Source organism: Sebastes umbrosus, chromosome 10 (assembly GCF_015220745.1).
Source record: "Sebastes umbrosus isolate fSebUmb1 chromosome 10, fSebUmb1.pri, whole genome shotgun sequence".
In the NCBI taxonomy this organism is placed as follows: Eukaryota; Metazoa; Chordata; class Actinopteri; order Perciformes; family Sebastidae; genus Sebastes; species Sebastes umbrosus.
In genome coordinates, this window is record NC_051278.1 from 22720950 (window position 1) to 22741876 (window position 20927).

At 40.0% G+C, this 20927-nt stretch overlaps 1 protein-coding gene across 3 annotated transcripts in view; it reads right to left on the bottom strand.

Moving 5' to 3' along the window:
* The window catches only part of sorcs3b (sortilin related VPS10 domain containing receptor 3b), a 165955-nt gene that overhangs the window by 28404 nt on the left and 116624 nt on the right, over positions 1-20927 (bottom strand). For all 3 annotated transcript variants that reach the window (XM_037781543.1, XM_037781545.1, XM_037781544.1), the window contains 6 exons: positions 10374-10441; positions 3109-3208; positions 2781-2939; positions 2584-2657; positions 1654-1718; positions 209-327 (listed from right to left, as the gene is read on the bottom strand). In XM_037781543.1, coding sequence (XP_037637471.1) covers positions 209-327; positions 1654-1718; positions 2584-2657; positions 2781-2939; positions 3109-3208; positions 10374-10441 — 585 coding nt within the window. The remainder of the gene's footprint in view (positions 1-208; positions 328-1653; positions 1719-2583; positions 2658-2780; positions 2940-3108; positions 3209-10373; positions 10442-20927) is intronic.

Sequence of the window (20927 nt, forward strand, 5' to 3'; positions counted from 1 at the left end):
GAACGAGACAAAACATAATCAAAACACACATTGGGCAAGTGGGGAACAGGTGTGTCGGGGAAAGCCATTATGTGGGTTTTGATGGAAAAGCATGAACTGGATGCACAACAGAGCAAAATAAAAAAAAGAAAAGAAAATCAAAGTTCACAGAGACAGAAGCCTTCGGGTGACAAGATGGAGAAGAAAAGTAATCTATTACTACGCAAACCTGTGTGAAAACGTATTCATCCTGCACCACCAGTGAGTTGGTGTCTACATGTCCCGGAAAGAGGTACAGTTTGTTGCCTTCTGTGCATCGTTGGGCTCTGCACTTCACGTACTGGGCGCCTGGAGAGAGTCGAAAGGAAATCAATGAGGACTAAATTACAACCGTTTACATCTTCAAACGGTACTTTGTAGGCAGCTGCTATACAGTATGCGAATGCTAAACATACTTTAAGTTCACAGTTCTGAAGCAACTTGGGTAACTGTAGAAATAATGACAAAATATTCATTAAATCTGCAGTAGGCAGAATGTTTTTGGCATCATTGGGCAAAAATTCTATAATAACCTTTCAGCATATTGAAATTCAAGAGAGAAAACTAGACTTCTGCACCTCCTTATGGATCTGTTTTCAGGCTTTCAAAAATCTTTTGGCCAATCATAGGTCATTTCAGAGAGAGAAAGCGTTCCTATTGGCTGTTCATTCAACGGTGGCAGCTGTCAATCATTCTCAAACTCTGATCAAACGGTCAAACTAGGCAGCGCTGATCAAATATGAATTAATATTCTGTTACTGTAATGCCTATTTCTCCCGTAAAATGTCATCAGAAACATCTTGTAGTGTACTGTTTATCTGTAAAGTGAGAAACTGTGCTTCGGCTGTTGGGCGGTGCTTGGTATTTCCTCAACTGATCCCAACATGGCAGCCGGGTCACAGACTTGATTCATATTTGATCAGCGTTGCCTAGTTTGACCATTCAATCAGAGTTTGCGAGTGACTGACAGCTGCTCAGAGATGGCAAGGCTCCAGCTCGGCTCTGATTGGTTGTTTTCCTCCGGTCTGTGAAATCTTGCAGATGCCATAGGAGTACCGGAGGACACCGGAGGCTCATGATTTTTTTTCAGGTTACCTGTCTCATGCACTACTGTCAGCATATAGTGTCAGTTTTATAAGAATAACTTTTTTAATCATATTTGCTCCAATGCTACCTACTGCTGCTTTAAGTAATACTCCAGTGGACAGTCGGCCCTTTTGCAATTCAAATGTGCTGAGATTCAAGACTATAATGCACTTGCAGTGCATCACACTGCAACAAAAAAAAAGTTAATTCAGAGACAGATTTTCTCACCACAGGAGGAATATGAGTATATTTTCCAATGCAGGAAACCCCTATAATTGCTTTGACAGAATATACCATGCTGTTTAGAGCTGGGGGGGGAGTTGAGGTTTGTCTATGAGACGCAGGGGATAGATTAAAGAGAAGAAACATCCATCAACCCACTAAAACTCTCCGTTTTTGTCAGAAGACACCTATTCTACTTTACTAGACTTCAGGGACCAATCTGAACAACAGAACGGGTCTCATCTTCCCCGTGACCTCGCTCTAAATGAGAGGCAGTGGGGTCCCCGTGGGTCTCGCTATTGCGGTGGACTGGAGTGCAGCACTCACGGCCTTTTGCGATGCGCGTCTCGATGTGGACCACATCTGATTCTCTGTCCAGCCCCATTACCGCCCTTGAGAGAGCGCGAGGAGGAGAAGATAGAGAGGAGCAGAGAGAAGTGGAGATGGGGGAGAAAAAGAGAAAATGAGAATGAGATAAAAAAAAGAGCGGGAGGCCAGGTTGAGTATCACAGCTGTCGATGAACATCCCTATTCTGTGAAACCCATACAAAGATGTTTTTTTTTTATCTCCTGTGAACCAGCCAGTGTAGAATTGCCGCCACCAGCGGCAATTAATCTCAATTCACCAAAGCATCAACACAGGAAACAACAACAGACATCCGCTATTCCCAGAAATATCTACCATAGCAAATGTGTGTTGTTATGAAATTGTAGGTTGCTGCAAAACCATTTTGAAAAATAACTATCTGACATAATGTGCATGAAGGAATGGTTTTCAAGAGCACAAATAATGCATTGTTTTGAGTGCCGCCGTACCCGCTGCGCTGTTCTTATTCATCTAACGTCTCGCTGTTCACGCATGTGGAGAGGATGTCCTCCAACCGATGTCCTTTCTTTCACGGCTAAAAAAACACTCTTGGGTTTGACACGTACCATGACAAACAGGGATAAACGGGCTCCCATCAATATTCACTGCCTTGCGCTCGAGCAGTCGAGATTACTAAATGACAGCGACAACAAAAACAGCATGTCATGTTTGTGCTATGGAAAAAAGAAGCACAATATTCCTTCAGGTCTACGTGACGTGGATGTAATCAGTTTTGTGCTTGACTGCCATTGGGGTGGGGGGTGGGTAGGGGGTCCGTTTCGAGACAAGAGGTCACTGGATCCGTCTGGCAGCATATAGGGTCATGAACACTATCATTATGCAAATTACAATCAATCACTGTGCAAAAAATAGGATCCACGTAATCATACCAGTAGAATCGGCCTGGCATCACGTTGTCGTGAACGAGCTGCCATTTCCTCCCGAAGTCCATTGAACTGTACAGCTGCAAGATAAAATTAGGCCGAGCTTCATCTCACAAGTTTTAGTAGGAAGACATTGTTAATGAGCAGCCATATCATCACATCCGCGGAAGAATCACATTTCTGGATTCACTCAGAAGCTATACCTTGCTGTCATGACTGTAAGCCAGTATCCAGTTCTCCTGTGCAGGGTGGAAGAGCAGGCTCAGGATATTGAAGTTAATGGGATGCTTCTCAAAGCTTGCCCCTTCATCTGAACTGATGAGAACAGCGCTCTCTACCTCTGGGTCGCTAAGCATCATTATCTAAAGTACAGAGGGCCAGACGAGGGATACGGTATTAGAAGAGGGAGAGAGAAAGACAGAGATACCGTCATTTGGCAGCAATTTAAAAAAAGAAAACCTGTAATTTGATGTCACGACTAGGCTTGTGAGAGATCAGACAGAGAGATAAAAGCAACGGGGAAATGCTGACCTTCTGTTTGTTGGTAGGGCAGACGTACAGGTAACTCAAAACCGTCCTTGAGCCCACTTTGTCGTTGAGTTTGGTGTAGGTGCTTCCATAATCTGAGGATCTGGACAGAAACAGAAACAACATGTTGTATGTGTGATGAAAAATCCATTAGAGACCTGCCTTGGACAGACTTTAAAGCGCCATACCAGTGGTTTGGTATGTTTTAGGCCATTAACTGCAAATCAGTTATCCTTCGCGTGACTGCATATCAAAAGTATACCGTACGTTTTCAGATAGATTTTTCTACCTCTCAGGCAGCCTTTTGCTTTATGGAACGAAAATCCGCTTGCAGAGAGAGAGAGACTAGCTCCATGCTAATGTGTTTTTTTTGTTTTTGTTGCTCTTATAAAGCACTTCTGAGATCGTGAAAGAAATGTGCCATACTGAAAAAAAGTGTGCTCTCATTACTCCACTGCTGTAGGTGCTCAAATTATAAAAGGACCAAATTGGAAAAAATAACACATGAAAACAGACTCACTAATGGAAGAGTCTGCTCTTTATTCAGCCAGCATGCTTCAGTACATGGGTGGCAGTTGAATAAAAAACAGAGCTTTCAAGTAGTCAGTCAGTATTGCAGAGATCATGTTTTACAGAGATGTGCTGTGCAAACAGACTGATTAAGTGAATGACTGTTGAAGGAACCCTGTGGAGGTTTTGACCACAAGTGAGAACTGTTTTGATGAGTATGTACTCATTTTGTTTGTATCTTGTGCTCTACTAGCAATTTCAATTGAAAGTAGCTCAAGTCTGCTTAGAAAGTTGCTGGATGTCGCAAGATTACGTCACAAACTAATGTGCATATCTGTAATGTCATTATGCAAGTATTTACATGGGGGCTGTCAAAGTTAATGCAATAATGTGTTAACACAAATTTGTTTTAACGACAATAATTTCTTTTATTTATTAACCCAACTTGCATTTTTCAGGTTGTAGCGGCCTTAAAGCTAGAGTGAAGATACTTGCATCGTATGAAACTAGAAAACCTAAGGAATCCATCTGTACCACGTTGCGAAGGAGGCTAAATAATGCTTCAAACTTGTGCTAAATTTTGGCGAGGAAAAACTGGCATGGCCATTTTCAAAGGGGTCCCTTGACCTCTAACCTCAAGATATGTGAATGAAAATGGGTTCCATGGGTACACACGAGTCTCCCCTTTACAGACATGCCCACTTTATGATAATCACATGCAGTTTGGGGCAAGTCATATTCAAGTCAGCACACTGACACACTGACAGCTGTTGTTGCCTGTTGGACTTGAGTTTGCCATGTTATGACTTGAGGATATATTTTATGCTAAATGCCTGTGAGGGTTTCTGGACAATATTTGTCATTGTTTTGTGTTGCTAATTGATTTCCAATAACTAATATATACATACATTTGCATAAAGCAAGCATATTTGCCCACTCCTATGTTAAGAGTATTAAATACTTGAAAAAAATCTCCCTTTAATGTACATTTTGAACAGATAAAAAAATATTTGATTAATTTGCGATTAATCGCAATTAACAATGGACAATCATGCAATTAATCACGATTCAATATTTTAATCGATTAAAAACCCTGTCTGACTTTTTACTGATAGTAACTGGCTTAAAAAGTGCTGAATACGGGATTAGGAGCATATCTGTAGCCTCTCAACAGCTCTCAACATGGCGACAATGAGCCGGCGGCTCACATCTAACGATGCAAACAGCGCTAACGATGCAAACAACGGTGGCCATGAGCTAGCCATGTGGGGCATGCTCACATGCACTAAAAGCACAAAAGCCAATCAGAGGCAGACTAGGGCAGGTCATGCCTTCGCTATAGTAGGATTTGTAATATTGAGGCCTGGGGATGTCAACACAGCAAGGAGAAACTCAGGTTACAACACACAGAAGCAGAGTGACCTCATTCTCTGCTCAAGTAGACATTACTCCATATCTTTACTTAAAATAGTTGTTTGCTGCTGTATTAATGCTCTGGATATCAAATTTAGCAACTTTAACATTAGTCATCATTATTTTTCAAGCTGCTATCATCTCATTAATATGCATCTAAATCTACCTCTAATTTCAAAAGCCTTAGGCTATATGTAGGATGTTGTATAAATATCATGAATAGAGAGGATCCAGACACTGGAATAAACACTGTCATGTTAACTCTGTGTATTTTGAGACAAAATGAAACTTATAGTCAAGTAAATCATTTACAACAAAAACAAAAGAGAAGGAGGTCCCCGGTCAAACAATGGAGATCAGTAATTGATCATTTTACAAACATTCATATTTACATTTGTCGGGCTGAAGATTGGCCAACTGCACATTCACTGAAACATACTGGCGACCCCTCAATTTTGAGGAGTTATGGTCTGTCCAAAACCCGCTATTGTTGCTAGGTGCTTTTTTAAAAGTTACCGAATCGAAAGCGAGAAAGTTGCTAAGACATTAATGCAAATGTTTTGCATGTGCAATTGTGCATGCAAGCTATACAATGCTTAAAAATAAGATGAACTAGTGGAATATGGTAAGATACAGAGAATGACAATGTCAACGGGTGGAGGTGAAGCAGCAGTCAAATAAAATAAATACATTTACTGAAAAAATGGCCATGTCTGTCAAATGAAATGATCAGTTGGTAACAATAACCCAAGAAAAAATGTAGCGACGCATCAGCAAAAGACAGGAAATAGAAGACTGCTAACAAATGAGTATGGATTTAACAATGCAGATTTAAAAATAGACAATTAAATCAACTTTGCAAATGCAAATTATGAAGGAAATGCATTCAACAGGTTTATTAGGCCTCATAGATACACACAGCGAACAAAACTGAATGTCAACATAACTGTGTTTACAAGAAAACTTGACAGGGTACCTTTTAGCCTATTGAGTTTTTGGAAACAATTTTTATTAATGCATTACAGGAGATAATCTGAAAACTCCTCCTTACCACTGCATTAAAAGGAAGCTCTAACAACAAAAATGCATTCACAGAGAGTTGCAATCACATTTTTTGACAACAAAAGAGAAAATATGGATATCAAGAGAAGGACAAGGCCAGTTTGGTAGCTTTCTGCATTAAAAATGTTGTCATATTGATTAGGCATTTCCTACTCGCAAAACCATTCAGCAAAATGTAGCTTTGACAGACACATTGTGCTAAATATCCACTTAGCATGTGTCAAGCACGTCTTTGCAAGCATGCTACACTGACATGTAATGAAACAAGCGGCTGCCTGCAAGGTAGGAAATCAATTTATGAACCTCAGGTATGCTTTGGAAAATGGTCAACAATCATGTACTCACTGGCCACTCTATTAGGTACACCTCTTCAACTGCTAACTAGTGCAAATATCTAATCAGCCAAACATATGACAGCAACTCAAATACATTTAGGCATGAGGTCAAGATGATCTGCTGAAGTTCAAACCAAGCATCAGAATGGTAAAGAAAGGGGATTTAAGTGACTCTGAACGTGGCATGGTTGTATTGAGCATTTCAGAAATTGCTGATCCACTGGGATATTCCACGTACCATCTCTAGGGTTTACAGAGAACAGTCTGAGAAAGAGGAAATATCCAGTGAGCGGCAGTTCTCTGGGCGAAGATGCATTGTTGATGGCAGAGGTCAGAGGTGAATGGCCAGAGTGGTTTGAACTGATAGAAAGGTAACAGTATCTTGAATAACCACTCGTGATAACCAAGGCATGCAGAAGAGCATCTCTGAATGCACAACATGTCTAACCTTGAAGCAGATGTTCTACAGCTGCAGGAGACCACACCGGGTGCCACTCCTGTCAGCTAACAAAAGGAAATTGAGGCTACAATTGAAACAGGGTGGTCTGATGAGTATAGATTTCTTCTGCGACATTCAGATAGTGGGGTCAGAATTTGGCGTTAACAACATGAAAGTGTAGGTCCCCTTTGTAATTGAGCATCGTTTAAACTAGGGCTGCCCTGTCTTAGTCGATAAGTAGACCATTCGGTTGTTTTGGTCTCAGTCGACTAAGATTTCTTTAGTCAATTTTTTATGCTTTTTTCATGCTGAATGACTCATTTCCAAGAAACTTATGAGCACATATCTCAATTTAAAGTGGTGCTTTTGTGTGATTCTTTGTGGAGAAACTCACAGATCTGTCGATTAAATCCACTAATCAAGTAGTCGACAAAATCGCATGAGTGTTAGTCGACTAAGAATTTCTTTGGTTGAGGACAGCCCAAGTTTAAATGTCACAGCCTAACCTGAGTATTGTTGCTGCCCATGTCCATCCCTTTTTGACCACGGTGTACTCATCTTCTAATGGCTACTTCCAGCAGGACAACATGCCATGTCACAAAGCTCAAATCATTACAAACTGGTTTCTTGAACATGACAATGAATTTACTGTACTCAAATAGAGAGGTGAAGTCTCTCCCGTTCCGGTGAACCACCATGGGACCTTACTTGGGAAAAAATATAAACGGTAGTCATGGCGAGAGACAAAAAATTTTTTGATCCTGTTTGATTGTCAATGTCAATTTAAAACATAATTTTGCAAGTCAAGAAAGTCGCAGTTTGTCGTAAAACTGTTGAAGTATCAGACTGTGAAAATACGTAATTAGAAAGACGACGCACCCAAAAGTTGCGTAAGTGACGTCTCTCTCGCTGAAATTACGATGCCTGTGTGTTTCGTACTGAAATGTACTCACACAAGCAACCGGTCTCGCTTGTTCTTTCGCTTCCCGGCCGATACAAAGACCAGGAGTTACTGGATAAAACACATCAGGTAAGATAACGTTACATTTGTGCGTGGAACACAGCAGTTAGCTAGCTAGTTAGTGTTGGTGATGTATATCGTGCGAGACGAGAGATGTAGTTCACGGAGTGGTTACACACAAAAAATAAATGATACTACGACAAACAGACTTTCTTGACTTGCAAAATTACGTTTTAAATTGACAAACATATGTGTGATTCATGGCGCAATTCAAACGAGATCAAAAAAATATTTGTCTCTCGCCATTGACCACCGTTAATATTTTTTCCGAAATAAGGTCTCATGGGGTCCACCGGAAGGGGAGTGACTTCACCTCTCTATGGCCTCCACAGTCACCAGACCTCAATCCAATAGAGCACCTTTAGGATGTGGTGGAACAACAAGCAACTGTGTGATGCTATCATGTCAATACGGACCACAATCTCAGAGGAATGTTTCCAGCACCTTGTTGAATCTATGCCACGAAAAATTTCTGAAAAAAAGGGGGTCCAACGTGGTACTAGCAAGGTGTACCTAATAAAGTGGCTGCTGAGTGGTAAGTGTATACAGTAAATGCAAATTACAGTGAAAGGAAAAAAAACATCCAACATGAGCATAGTCCTTAAATATAACAACATCCTGAGCGATGAAAAGTGTTATCTTACAGCAGATAAGCCATTACTCTCCTTTCATGCCAGTAGATGTTTGTATATTAAAGACGATGAGGAATAAATTCAAAGAGCAGTGGTGAAAGCCTTTCAAGCAGTCTTTTTTTATCTTAAATTAGTGGCCTTTTGTTCTCTTTGTTTTCAACTGACTTAGATATTTAGTTTCATCCTCTTGTATTCAGTTTTCTTTTCAGCAGGGGAACCAGGGAGTGTGGTATTTCTGATACTATAGTGCAACAAATTAGCACACAAAGCTGACAGGTTTAAGTTAAAAAGCAGATAAAAAGAGAACAATAAATGAGAACAAATGAGACAGTTCTTGGTCCTTATTACTTAAATGGCCCGTGTTTAAATTTAATAAGACATTTACTGTCTTACTGTCTGTCGCAAAATGTTAAGATGCTGCTTGTCCCTTACAAGTCCATGCATCCCATGACAAGGGCAGATGTGTTTGTCATCCCAATCTTCATATTTCTCCACGCCACAAAACAGCCAATCCACGCTCTCAGTTCTACCTGAGTGCCTCCAAATGTAATTTCACTGCATAATTGGATAGATACCCAGTGTCTGCTATCATTGTCTGTGCATTAATCTGAATCTTCCCATTTGGTGTCGGGCATTGTTTACAAAGACTTACCCCTCCACACATTTGTATTTGTGCTTAAGTACTCCTTTCAGTCGCCATATCTGTCTTTTGATTGAGGCTGTGGAAGAAAGCCTCTTAAATGGCATTATTATAATGTGAAGTTTCGTTAGCAGAAAGGGTAAACACAAAGGGACTCGATGTGTGTATAGAAAGCCTCTGCGAGTCACCCATTGATCTGCACATTGCATTCTGCCACCAACAGTGGCCCGGAGCTGTAGTCATAAATCATTTATTGTGTTATCACAGAAATCATTTACTCCTGTTTCTTCTCATAACATTCAAATCTCTGCTTTTCTAATACCCATACTAAGAGCCTCCGTGCGCCCCCCTAGGTACACTCTAATTTACTCGTGGTGCTTTTGTTAAGCAGACACCTTGATGATGGAAGACCTCCTGTACACAATATGGGATTTCAAAATGTGTCAAGTCGGGTGTAAATCTTAGCGGCGCCTCTGGTGAAACAGATATTAATTTGAAAGTCTATGCTTGGCGGACTGATGGTCTCTTTTTCACATGTATTTCAGAATGAAATGAGTTCTCTGCAGGCTATGGGAGAGGTGAGAAAAAAAGGCATATGAGAGGGCTGGATTGGCCTCTGTGGTATAATCCTTAATGAATTCCATTCTTATTTATGATCTGACAGGGCACCGTAACTCACCTCTCAATACATACTGAATGGAATTACTAGGGCTATACAGTAGCGATTGCATGTCAATTGCTTCTGAAACAAAAGGTTACGGATGGCAATCAATCAAGAAAACTCCATCAGGAAGTTTCTAGGTCAGACGAGAAGAGACACAAAGAATCCTTCAGATAAGTCTTACGGTTCATCTTTCAAAAATAGCCCTTCAAAAAGTGTCTCTGCTGATGGACAGAAAATAGGTTCCTAAAAGATTGTTTCTCAGTCGTGTTATTTATGGGACTGAAGGAAGCAAAGGGGAGGGTACTTCATTCTGAACTACTTCAGATTGCTTTATTAAAACATACTTCATATTGCCTTCCAGTGTAACTTGATTTTTCATATCCTAGCAAGTGAGAACACTATAAATCACACTTACACTATGCTGCATTCTCTATGAATATATTATCCTTATTGTTTTTAGGGCCATGCTTTTGCATTTTTATAAAACCCCTGCAATGATGCCATAACCTTTCCATTTAGATGGAAAATAGCAATGATTAAAAACAAACTTACCTCCAGAGTGAGCTCTCGGTAACGGCCCCCAGGTTGAAGTCATACAGCTTAGTCAAGATCAGGATCACCTGTAACATAGCGGCAACAGACATGTTTAATTACATGCCAACGTCTGCACTAAAAAGCTTTTGCTCATTATCTGTCTACACCTAATGGCGTGGAATGAATACAACACGTCTGCTACATCCCTTTATTAATAAATATCAGACTCATACAGTATGTTATCCCAATGACAAGTGATCCTCATGTTGTCAGGAGACGTCAGTCTGCTGGTGGCAGGATCTGAAGAAAATCCATGCGGGGCTGTCAAGAATTGTGTCTGTATCTCATGTGGAATGATACCTACATAACAGCAAAATCTGAACATAATTGTTCACTGAACAATGAAAAGAAATGCAGTCGGCGGCTGCACCTCGCAACCCTCTCTCCTTCCCTTTTTTCCTCCTGTCTTGCTTTTTACTTTCAAAATAGTGAAGTATAGCTGCGAAAGCACCAACAAACGTTGACCTCAAATGGTTCTGGAAGATGTTATGTCACTTATTTCTTACTTATTGGAAGACGTCCAGTTCCGGTTTTGGCTAAATGCTTTTGCGTGTTCTCTGAGGATGGTTGGACAATGTGTTTCTGGGGGAAACAAAAATGTGGCCCATAAAAGCCTGCCAAGGCACAGAGGGCAGAGTGAAATGGTGTGCAAACGAATTATTGTCACTCCAATGGCATTATAAATGACTTCCCATGGGGATGCTCATAACTCAGGGTAGAAAGGGGGGGGCTGGGGTAGAGAGTTTAGAGCTGGCCACGGAGGGAGGGAGAAGGAATGGGAGATAATAACAATCAAGGAGCAGGAACATGACATAATATGACACTTTTTTCAAAAAGCCTGAAAGATATGTCAAAAGCTCAATTACAGTGAGTTTAAACACATTAACCTTGTGGGACCCACGGAACGAGTCATTAAACCGAGAAAAGCCACACAAGACTCGGAGGAACAAAGACATGCCTCTAAGCCTGCTTTGAAAATGTTAAAAACCCAATTGACCCACAATTTAGCCATCAAATGGCCACTGTGCATGGCTGGGACTATCTGCGTTGCAGGTTAATTAACCAATCACACAGAGAGATAAGCATTTGCATAACTAAATGCACCATGTCTGCAAGGTCCAACGCTGGAGTCTGAATCAATTTGGTGTACAGACTTAGTTAAGTGGCTGTGATGTTAGGCCTAATTGCCTGCTTTGAAGAATAGATACAAGAGAAAAACTCTGCCAAACTGTTGATTGTTTGTCTCTTCAGTTCTCTTTTCCTAACAACAATGACTCTGTGTCATCATGGGACATTACAAATACTACGAGGTAAATTGAATCTGGAATTGATTTTATCAGTGTCAAACTAGAGGCGGTTCATTCCCAACCAAAGGCGTTCAAATATACAGCACTGCAAATTAACTGAGTGCAAGAACGAATGAATGTTCACAGTTTTATCGGTTTCAATCACTTGCACCATCTTGCACGTGGATCCAATTTCATCAAATGCTCACGAATTTAGTTGGGGACGTAAAACGGCGTCTAAAAATAGCCCCAAATTGCAACACTTGATAAGAAAAAGCCTCTCAGCACCCAAGCTGTCATTAGGAGCTCCGTCTTAAATGTTGTCAACGTGTTTGTGCGGTCGGCTCATTAACAAAAGCTGACCCATTGAATTGGGTCAGTGAAGATGTACCTCAGGGACCAACAGACTAGTGAGGCAGATGACTGTTTGGATGATTTGTCCCTAAGTGGATACATCAGGAGTACATCACTGGGGGACTGTGTGTTCCCACGTCGTCAACATTATTGATAGCTGTGCATCTGTGGCTAAAGTCAATAGGGAGCTATTACTCTACATGCAAATGCTGTAGGAGAGCGCATGACTTGCACATCAGAGAACCCGACAAATGAAGCGGCATTAAGCACAAATTCTAGGAGTTTATGGAGCAGCCCTGCATTTATGTAAATACTGGGAGCAAACAAACACAAAATGGCTCCCAGAATTATTTTGAGCCTTCTAGGTAAATACAATTTTCCATGCGTATCATCGCTCACTTGCATACATGAAATTAAGTAAGGACCCTGGAAGGCCAAAAGCAGTGCATTTATTCATGTTTATGTTTTATTGATGTGAGCAAAGAGAGCTTTGCCCCGGGAAAGTCAACCAATCATTTTTCAGATTGGCTCTCCCCCTCCGAGGAGTTGGGTTTAGTCATCCTTTTATCCTAACGTTCTATTCTTGTCGCTTTCTTTCCCTTCTTTGCTTCCTTTTTTCCCCTTTCTTTTCTCCTCGCTTTCAATCTCTCTGTCTTTGTTTCTTTTCCTTTCTTCCTTTTAAAAAACAGGCTCTCCAGGTACTTTCTTTTGCTGTTTTTTTTTTTTTTTTGTTGTGTCCAGCATATTTCACGAGGAACCTGCACATAGAGAAGACAGAAAAAACAAAACAAAGGCACAGTCAGGTGCTGTTTGGCCATGCAAAGGTATTAACTCTTTCTCGCTCAAATTTTTAAAGTGCTTCAGTGGGACGTGAGAGGCATCTCAACACCATGTTGGTGGGCAGAGGATTTTTTTACACAGCTCGCTATTTAGGTATGAATCATCTCTGTGTACTGTACTGCAATATGGCTATTAATAAAATGAAATAGACGGTTGCAGCACATCAGTGCGATTTTATTGTGCTTTCCAACACGGCGCTCCAAATGGAACCTGTTGCCCCCAGTAAAGCATCATTAAGGCGGCACCCGTCAAAAACCATTCCTGTCTAATTGGGTAGCCAAGGGAAAAAAGGGACCCTTACTCTAAAAATCTCACCTCCAGATTGTTGTTTCTTTCCTTCTCAGGAGTAACACACAACGGGAAGTAGGAGCAATCTTTAGAAATGTAAGAAATGCAGCCACTTTCATGTAGATCTGGCACTGTTTTTGAACCTAGCCGGAGGGGCCAACTGAAAGATCTAAATTAATTTCCAAGGGACCCCCAAAGTTGATATCAGTGAGTGATGTAAGGCTCTTTGTAATAACATGGCTAACGGCTCCTACTCAGAGAAGCATCGACACATATCTCTATTTTATTCACCTTTAGCATCCAGTGAAAAGTTCACCACTAAAATGATGCATATTTCCTTTCTCATGAATACACATACGGTTTTGTATATTGTTCTGTAGGGTAAACACATCCATACACAGAACCATCTCACTGGAATAACCCTTGTCTATTTACCTCCTCCAAGTCTAACCACCACATCAAAATGCTTGACAACTCGCTAAAATGTGTCAACACTAATTAAATCATGTCATAAATATAAGTTATCATAAGCTGGCTTTTACCCAAATATGCCATCTTTCTCTGTCGAGCTGTATGGAGGTCAGTTTTTGTGACCTTATCAGATTTGATAAGCAGAGTAGAGTGGGTTTTGAATCAGTCAAATGACGGAATTAAAAACATAATCCGACAAGCCTTGAGTGCAGACACTCTTTTATTTACTTGGGCTGTGTGTAGATGCAGGTGTGCAGTAAGTGTCTATTTTTGTGCACTTTTTATGTTTTTCTATTTTCCAGCTAGAGAGTCAGGCTATGAAGATGATAATACACATAATTTTATCATTTATAATAATTATGACAATATTAATTTAACCAGAAAAGTGCTTCACTGAGACTAAAAAAATATTTTGCAGGAGTAAAAGAGGCAGCAGCACACAGAACATACAACACAGATGTTACAAAACGTGTAACACAGACTATAGGGCTAGACGATACATCAGCCGATATTAGCTTATCGCATATATACCGGTATTGGTGTATGTCGACCAATAAGTAACATGAAATTCTAGTACAGAAATGTCAAACTAGGTTTGAGGTCATTTAAAATGACATAGTTTGTCTACCAGAGAGCACTGACAAGTTGTATTTACTCTTTTAAAATGTCCCGCTTCGCATGTATCTTGCTTACAATTTTGTAAGAGGCTATAATCGATATTTTCATAATAATGTATCAAATGACAATGTGAAAACATGTTACATTGCGAAAGGGGTTGCTCGTAGTGATGAACCGACAGAGAATTAGCAGCTGAATCTGCAGCTCAACATTACAAAGCTGTATAAAGACATTATTATTCTTATTCTTATTATAAAAACATGCTTATTTTTTAGCTGTCCGGTCTATAACTTTACTGTTTTTGGTTCACTCTCACCGCTCTCTAGCATTGTTTTCGGCTGCAGCAGGCATCTGTTTTCAGCGAAAAAGCTCCAAAAACCCACTCTGCACTGCAGGTGCTCAGCATCAAAGGCAGACAGACACAGTTAGCAAATAGCTAGTGAACATAGTGGAGCTTCAAGCAGCTAAAGAGCCAGATATTTCCCACAGGAGATGGTGGAGACCAAAAACAGAGCTAAAAGAGAGGTGGACACAAACACAACTTCAATCTCAAATCAATGATGAATGAGGAGACGTGTAAATAAGCAGCTATTTTATAAGTTTTCAATTTAAAAGGTGATGATATGTCAATGTAATGTTCGCAACTTGTCTCCACCGCCCCCATGTGGCCAAAATAATCTGTTATCACAATTTTAAAAAAAGAATCTATCAAGTATCAAGATTTTTTGTTTATATTGTCTGTTTATGTTTAAAAAATATTACTATCTACCACGTTTATTTCTTACTACCAATTATCTATAATATCGGCCTAAAAAATTCAGCATCAGTCGGGCTATAACACAGACTTGCAGTGTAATACTGTAAAATAGATCAAATGTGAAGAAGTCAAAGAATAAAATCAGATCAAAAAGTAAATGTAAAGCTGATGAAATAACAACATGCTATATACCATGACAATATATACAAACATAAGCAATAAATATAATAAAATAATTAAGACATAGTCATAAAAAACACTGATGATCACCATAAATCCTAAAATCCTTACAGAATAAAAAACTCTTGACTACAGAGAATGTTTTTTGAGAGCAAATGGAGCCTGTAATAGGCCAGGTTGGGGTGATGCCCAGCTTTTACATCATTTTTCATACCTGTGTCATAGCGTAGATTACCCAAAATTGACTCAACGCCATTACTGCTTTGAATAAGAAGCAGGAGAAGTGGTTTGGAAGAGGAAGCGGGGTAAAAACTGTAGTGGGAAGAGCCAAGTCTACCAAATAATGCGGATCCATGGGGGCCTCCTAATGCATCCTGGCCATTATCAGACACCGAAGTTGGCATATCAATGTGAGAAGCGCAAGCTGGTACTGCATTGTTCACCTCAATACACTGTATTTCACTGGCCTGTTCAAGCAGATGCAATCCCGAGGACACAAAAATAAAACCGGTTTCATTTGTTTTTAAGCTCATTACATTCTCAACTTCATTAAGTGAAGGGATTCAGAAGCTGAGGGCAAGAAAGAGTCGTTTGAGTAATTTGACAAACACTGTTTTCTTTAAGTCAACTAGCTAATTAAAACAAGATCTCCTACGCACACTGAGAGCATGTTATCACTCTCAATTTTCATTTCTTGTGATAAGAGGGGGGAAGGATCACCAGCCAAACGCAAGAAAAAAATATTGTTTTATGTCCTTTGTTGAGCCAAACACACTTAAAATCGAATGCCATCGGCGTAGAAAGTAATCTGTGTATCAAAATGAGCTCCAAACTTTTAGTGTCACAACACACAACACCGAAGACATAAACTGTAACTTCCTTCTCTCCCTCATAACATTAAAGATTAATATATTCATGCATCCATTAGAAATTATCTGATGCAAACACCTGCAGAGAAAAGAAATACAGTATCGGTTGCAAATTTGCATAAATTTCTTTAAGGCTTGACAGCGACGAGGGCAAAATCAAGACGCGCTGCAAGTGGGTGGAGGGATATAAACACAACATCTTGATTGTGGCTCGGCGAGGATGTCTCCAAAGTAGAGCACTTAGCAGGAAAGACAGGCGTCTTTTAGGAGAAATGGAGCGGTCGAAGAGAGGCCTTACTCTGTCCCCATCTTATCTGTGGACCAAATTGATTGTTTGTACTTTTGTGGGTGAAAACGTACTCTGGGGACGCTGCTTTCATCAAGTAAAACCCCAGCGAAATGTCCCTCGTGCATTAGTCCGCTGTCTATATGTTTGCTTATCCTCTTGATTCCTGAGCGTTGGTCATATAGCCCTAATGCGGGTCTCAGCAATCAATTCAGTCCATTATGGGGGGAAATTAATGAAATGGGCTGAATAGAAAAGAGTTTCACTTCAAACCCAGCTCTATTGTGAGGAGATGTTGTGGGCATGTTATGTCTCTCTGCTTCTAACCACAATACACTATCAACTGTGCTGTTTGCCATTAGTGGGATAAAAGATTGTGATTGATCTGCTTCATTTCTATAAAGAAAGCTTGGGGGTAAAAAGTAAATGAAATACGTTTAATGGACCAGGTATAGAAATATACACTGGTCTGTTAGATTTTCCCTTTGTGTTTTGATGCTGACATCACGGCACAATGCACTGTGGTTTGCACAAAAGGTGAACAAAAACAAGGAACGCAGCGTTCAAGGGTAAATCTGATGGCAATTTTAGAAGTCATTTGAATGTTTTGACACATTTGACAAAGTTTTAGTCACATCCCGTGCAATTTAAAATTAATTTGATGCATTGTAAGCGGAGTGGAGAGCCAAAAAATACAACATTAGCATTTTATTCTTGCAGGGTTATTTTGTTCTGTGTCACTCGTGTTCGCTCATATTTATTGTTCAGAAGTCGAAAGTAAAGTAGCATGACTACATTTGCTTCTTTTTGTAAAAGCTATCCTGTTATTCATTAAGCCGTGGACTACAGCAGAGATTGGAAATTTACCAGGGTTGAAATATAATAAAATAAAATCTTTGTGAAATGAACAGGTTTTTGATCAATTTGAACACTAGTTGGTGTGTACTTTGAGCAACGCAACACATTTCTTCCAGTCTCTTCTATTCCTTCACAGATTTGGCTCCTAATGGCTCGGCTTCTGCCCGCGGGGGTCTGAGCTGGAGCCAAAGGCGGAAGTGGATCCAAATTGAGATTTTGGAAGAGAGAGAGGCCCTCCACCTAAAATGCCCCCCCTCTACTGCAAAAAGTGCTGTAGGACTCAGATCATGAGCTAAATGTGTCCCTGTTATGTCTCCATAGAAATTAAGTTTATATAATGCTTATTTGTTTTGACAGTTACATTTAGAGGGAAACATAAATACTGCCAGTATTATGTTCAGTGGTTCATAGAAAGACGGTCATGTTAGAAGGATTCAGTGATGCCACACTGGGTGGTTTTCCAGCCAATTGGGCTGGTCAAATTTGTTTTGGAGGTCTTGTGATAATTAGTACCATTCGAGTGGTCTCCCCTGATAAGATAGAGTCCAGTGAATCGGCCCCTTTTCCTCTCTAGGTATTATGATTCAGACTGACGGGGCACTGAGTTCAATGGGCTCGACACGCAGTTACTGATAACTGATGACCGACAAAACCAAATGTCATTTCAGTTCATTACAACGAGGCTGAAAACCTTTTGGTTGCAGAGTCACAGCTCTGTGATGCTAAAAGCTTAGATCTATTCATGTAAGTGATGACCTTTTACGTTTAATGTAACGTTATCTGAAAGATCTGAAGTAGATACATTTTCATTGCTTGAAACCGTGGTTTTTGGTTTGCCTAATTATACTATTAAGACCAACAGAACGCTTTCATTTTCATGTTGAATTTGAATTCAGTCAGAAAACATAACAGAGTTCTGAGGGGTAAAAGTCCTTCCCTCCACAGAGAAAAACCTAATAATGTCCATTACAACACGACCCTTTGTCAGAACCCACTTTACGGTCGCAGTAAACATGTGCTTAACGTTGTGAATTCAAACAAAAAGACGTTTAACACGCTCAGGTTTAGGCAACAAAACCACTTAGTTAGGTTTAGGAAAAAAACAACATGGTTGGGCTGAAAACTACTACATTTGTAAAGTCAAAGAGAAGTGAAACTTAAAGCACAGGACACAAAGAGCCGTCTCCTGGATGAAAGACTTGTGTTTGTTGGATCCATCCACCGTCCCTCCCACCTGCCCTAATGTGTGTCTTTTCGCTCTTCACCAAACTCCTGGAGCACTTTCTCTGTGTGTTTAATATTGCCGCGGATGGGTTTACATTGTAGGTAATTGAAAGCCTTGTGCGTCTCATACAGACATCGTATTTTACACCCTGGGGATGAGAATGTGCTATCCATTTTTGATAAATATGTTACATCTGGCACAGTGGTGGGCGTTGAAAGTGCAGGGCTAGGTTCCAAGGGAGACCAGGGTCTGGATCCTGAGTCCCACATGTGGTTAGGTTTAGGCAACAAAGCACTTTGTTTAAAGTTAGGAAACATTGTGATCAAGGCTGAAGACTTTTCTGTTTGCTGCTGCCTTCTATTAAATCCAATAATTAATTTCTTACACTACACTGTAGCCTTTCTTCTTGTGTTTAATATCTGTCTTAATCTAATTTGGCTTGTATTTATATTCTCTTGGTCTTAAAAGTGGTTTGCAGATAATGCAGATTTTTTAAAATTATTCAGTGGGTTTTATTTTCTATCTCATGTTGTGCATTCTATGTATTCTATTTCCATGTTATTGTGCTAATGAATAAACTCGCCTTGCCTTTGATTAATTTAATTCAATTCATTTTTATATAGCGTCAAATCATAACAGAAGTGTATGCATTGTTGATTAATGTTAATGAAGTAGATATGATGTGCTTTAAGTCACTGATGACTTTATTTAACCAATGCCACTACCGTTAAAGTGGCAGTAGGCAACAATATTTTGGCATAATTTGGCAAAAATTCCATAATAACCTTTCAGCATATTGTAATTCAAGTGATCTGAGAGAAAACTACACCTCTGCACCTCCTCATGGCTCTGTTTACAGGCTTTAGAAAATCTTGCCCGTGACGGCAGACTTTGACCAATCACAGGGCATTTCAGAGAGAGCGTTCCTATTGGCTGTTCCACAAAAGGAGATGCGCGTTCACGTCTGGTCTCTGCAGATAGTGAAAGCCTCGGTCAATGGCGGAACAACCTACTGGAAAGCTTGCTATTCCAGCATTGGCAGCAACTGCCTACACCTCAAAACAACCCAAAAAAAGAAAGACAGACTTTCAAAAAGACAGTCCAAACTGTTGATGTCGTTAGAAGGTAATGTGTAGCTCGCTGCGGTAGCCTCCTCAGATGTAGCGAGCACGTATGAAGCGCGTGCATATGCCCGTTCTCGTGTGGGGGGAGGGGCTTCGGACAGAGAGGGGAGAGCGGAGAGAGAAGAGAGAGGAGAGAGCAGCTCGAGGGGATGCAGGATTTTGCGTTTTCCGGATTTCTACGCACTGCAGCTTTAAGTCACTGATGACTTTATTTAACCAATGCCACTACCGTTAAGTGTTTTGTTCCAAAAATATATCCATTAATAAGTTGTATCACGCTTTGGTTGCTAACCAGTTAATTACGTTGTCAGTGAACATTTTGCAGACACGTTCAGATATTTCCTTATTATGTTGATGTAAAATGGAATCTGGGCTGCATTACTTTTGCCTCAAAATGTATTTGCTGTGGCAAATTTGAGGTATATAACCATCCTTTCTAGGAGACCGGGTTGATAATGTGGTCACATTAGGTCAATATTGGCTGTTTTTGGTTATCATTACACAGATGCCCTTTCACATGAATTGTGTATAATGTGACATTTTGAGATTTTCATTTGTTTTGCGGTTTGTTTGCGAGCTTGGTCACAAAAACGTTAACAACGTTAATACATAAAGCTACTTATTTTCTAACATATTGATTGCAGAAACCGTCTGATCTGTATTTGTCACACATAGTTTTCATTTTGGATGCGTACAGCTGCAGTACTAAGCCATCTACAGAACATCGCCACATCAGAAAGAGACATGTTTGGGCAAAGACAGGCAACAGAAGCACCACCAAATACAACACCATGTATGATGAAATTTCAATTACCAGCCATTGAAAGAAATAGAAAGAAATATGGAAATGAATGGGAATGTAATCAGAGATGGTCATTTAGACTTTGTGAAGAGCACGATTTAACTATCGCAGTGTGTCTAAAGGCACAGAATACCATTAGATGTTATTTCAAATTCAATACTTAGTTGTTTAAATAATTTATAGTCTCATGACATTCTTATCGATGACACATCCGCTCCAGTACAATCATTAACTCGTGTAAATGATGTGGAGTTTCTGTCAAATCTTTCCTCTGCTGATGAATATTTTGTCATAATTTCCGAATCACTGCCATAATTTCGCCCATACTCTTTTGTCCATTTATGTAGCTTCTGATTTTGACTATAACTCAATTTTTGGAGTTTTTGTTTTTGTTCAAAGCAAAAAGAAACTCCTCATTTCAGAGGATTTGTTCCAGGGAACCCATTGAGTGAGTATGCTGTGTCATTTTGTGTTTGGAAGTTTTCCATCATCTCCATTGATTGCTCAGTGTGCATGTGTGTGTGTGTGTGGCGCTTTAGGTTGGGTCTTTTCTA